The sequence below is a fragment of the Seriola lalandi genome, unplaced genomic scaffold, assembly GCF_002814215.2.
Source record: "Seriola lalandi dorsalis isolate HSWRI2012SDOR001 ecotype SW California unplaced genomic scaffold, Sedor1 jcf7180002002960, whole genome shotgun sequence".
Taxonomy (NCBI): domain Eukaryota; kingdom Metazoa; phylum Chordata; class Actinopteri; order Carangiformes; family Carangidae; genus Seriola; species Seriola lalandi.
Window position 1 is genome coordinate 1 of NW_019473616.1, and position 1,946 is coordinate 1,946.

Genomic DNA, 1,946 nt, shown 5'->3' on the forward strand with positions numbered 1-1,946 from the left:
CGACGCATTCACACACTCGCAGGAAACAGACTCGTGAAAGGTCTCTGTGTTTCAGGTGAATGACCGTCCGTCGCAGGCCTCCACGCACGGTAACCTGGCGGTGGCGTACCAGGCGCTGGGCGCTCACGACCGAGCTCTCCAGCACTACCTTCACCACCTGACCATCGCACGAGAGCTCCGAGACACTCAGAGCGAGGCGAGAGCTTTAGGTAAGTCGGACAAGAGAGAGACGCTTTGAGGACAGAGACACAGGAATGTTGCTTGATTTAAAAATAAATTAAATGTTTCTACTTTTCCAGCAAACTTGGGAAACTTCCACAGCTGGAGAGGCGAGTACGCCCAGGCCCTGCCGTACTACCAGCAGTACCTGGCTCTGGCCCCGGGCCTGCAGGACCTGGAGGGGGAGGGGAAAGTTTGCCACAACCTCGGCTACGCTCACTACTGCCTGGGACAGTACAGAGACGCCGTCAGGTCCGAGACGCAAAATCCATCTCACAAAACACAAACTCACCGGTTTTCCTTTGTTAGAAAGCAGATAAACCTCAGTGATCACCAGCGAGTGAGTCTTTACAAACTCGTCTCTTCCATTTCATAGGTATTATGAGCAGGACCTGGCGTTGGCTAAGGACCTCCAGGACAAACTCGCCCAGGCGAAAGCGTACTGTAACCTGGGTCTGGCCCACAAAGCGCTGGGGGAGTACAACAAAGCAGAGGAGTGTCAGAGATACCTGCTCTCTCTAGCTCAAGCCTTGGACAACACACAGGTCACCTGCTGACGTTGGCTGTGCAATAATCTGTGAGAACTCGTCCTTCACGCAGGAAGTGGTTGTTAATCAGTGTCGCTGTGGTTATATTTGTATCAGCAGGCCGTCTTCAGGGCCTTTGGGAACCTGGGCGACGTGTGCGTGTGTCGGGGTGACCTCCCCGGAGCCGTGAGGTTCTACCAGCAGCAGTTAACCCTGGCGCAGAAAGTCGGTGATCGGAAGATGGAGGCCGACGCCTACTCGGCGCTTGGATCAGTTCACAGGTAAAACACGAAGGTTTTCCGCCGTGTGATTTGCTCTGATTTCTTTGGTTCTGTTTCCCTCACCCTCTCCTCCCCCTCTCCTCCCACCTTCAGGCTGCTCCGCCAGCTGGACACAGCGCTGTCCTTCCACAGCCAGGAACTGACCCTCCGAAAGGATCTAGGTGATCAGCAGGGGGAGTGCCGCGCCCTCGGCCACCTGGCAGCAGTGCACATGGCCCTGGGAGACTACGCTACAACCTTCCAGTGTTATGAGGCCCAGCTGGGCCTGGCTCAGGGGCTCAGAGACGCCCGTCTGGAGGCCCAGGTCCACGGCAACATGGGCATCACCAAAATGAACATGGGGGTGTTTGAGGAAGCGATCGGCTATTTTGAGCAGCAGCTGGCCATGCTGCAGCAGCTGAGCGGGACCGAGAGCATGCTGGACAGAGGCAGGGCCTACGGGAACCTGGCAGACTGCTACGACACTCTGGGAGACTTCGAGGAGGCGATTCAGTACTGCGAGAAATACCTGACGGTGGCTCAGAGTCTCAACCACGTCCAGGACCAGGAGAAAGCCTACAGAGGACTGGGCAATGCACACAGGTTGGCAAAGCAACGCTTAAACTCACTGCTTCACTTTCCTGCCACGAGTCAGATGAGAAGATCGGCACGGCTCTCACTTCTGTCCGTTCAAATGAAACGGGATCCAAGTAAAAACTAAAGTTCAAACACGGTTCAGTTTGTGGTTTTAAAAGGAGTTTCTCAACTTTAGCCTAATTTAACTCCAGTGGCTCGAAGTTGAAGAAATTTAACATGACAACTGTGTGATTAAACTTCTAGTGAAAATGGATAAAAGGCTTTAGTTAGTCTTCACTTTGATGGCAGTTCGGTCGGTTCACAGCAGCAGCAGCGGGGTCACTCAAGTCCCCCTGGTGCCCCC

General features: G+C 54.4%; 1 protein-coding gene across 1 annotated transcript; it reads left to right on the forward strand.

Annotated features, from left to right (window-relative positions):
• Nucleotides 1–55: 55 nt before the first annotated feature.
• On the forward strand, nt 56–1,609 carry LOC111666517 (uncharacterized; the record flags this gene model as incomplete). Its single annotated transcript, XM_023421864.1, has 5 exons — nt 56–209; nt 300–471; nt 596–764; nt 867–1,027; nt 1,121–1,609. Coding segments are annotated over 5 exons (1,145 nt in total), but the record flags the coding sequence as incomplete, so codon positions are not given.
• Between the last annotated feature and the right edge of the window lie 337 nt (nt 1,610–1,946).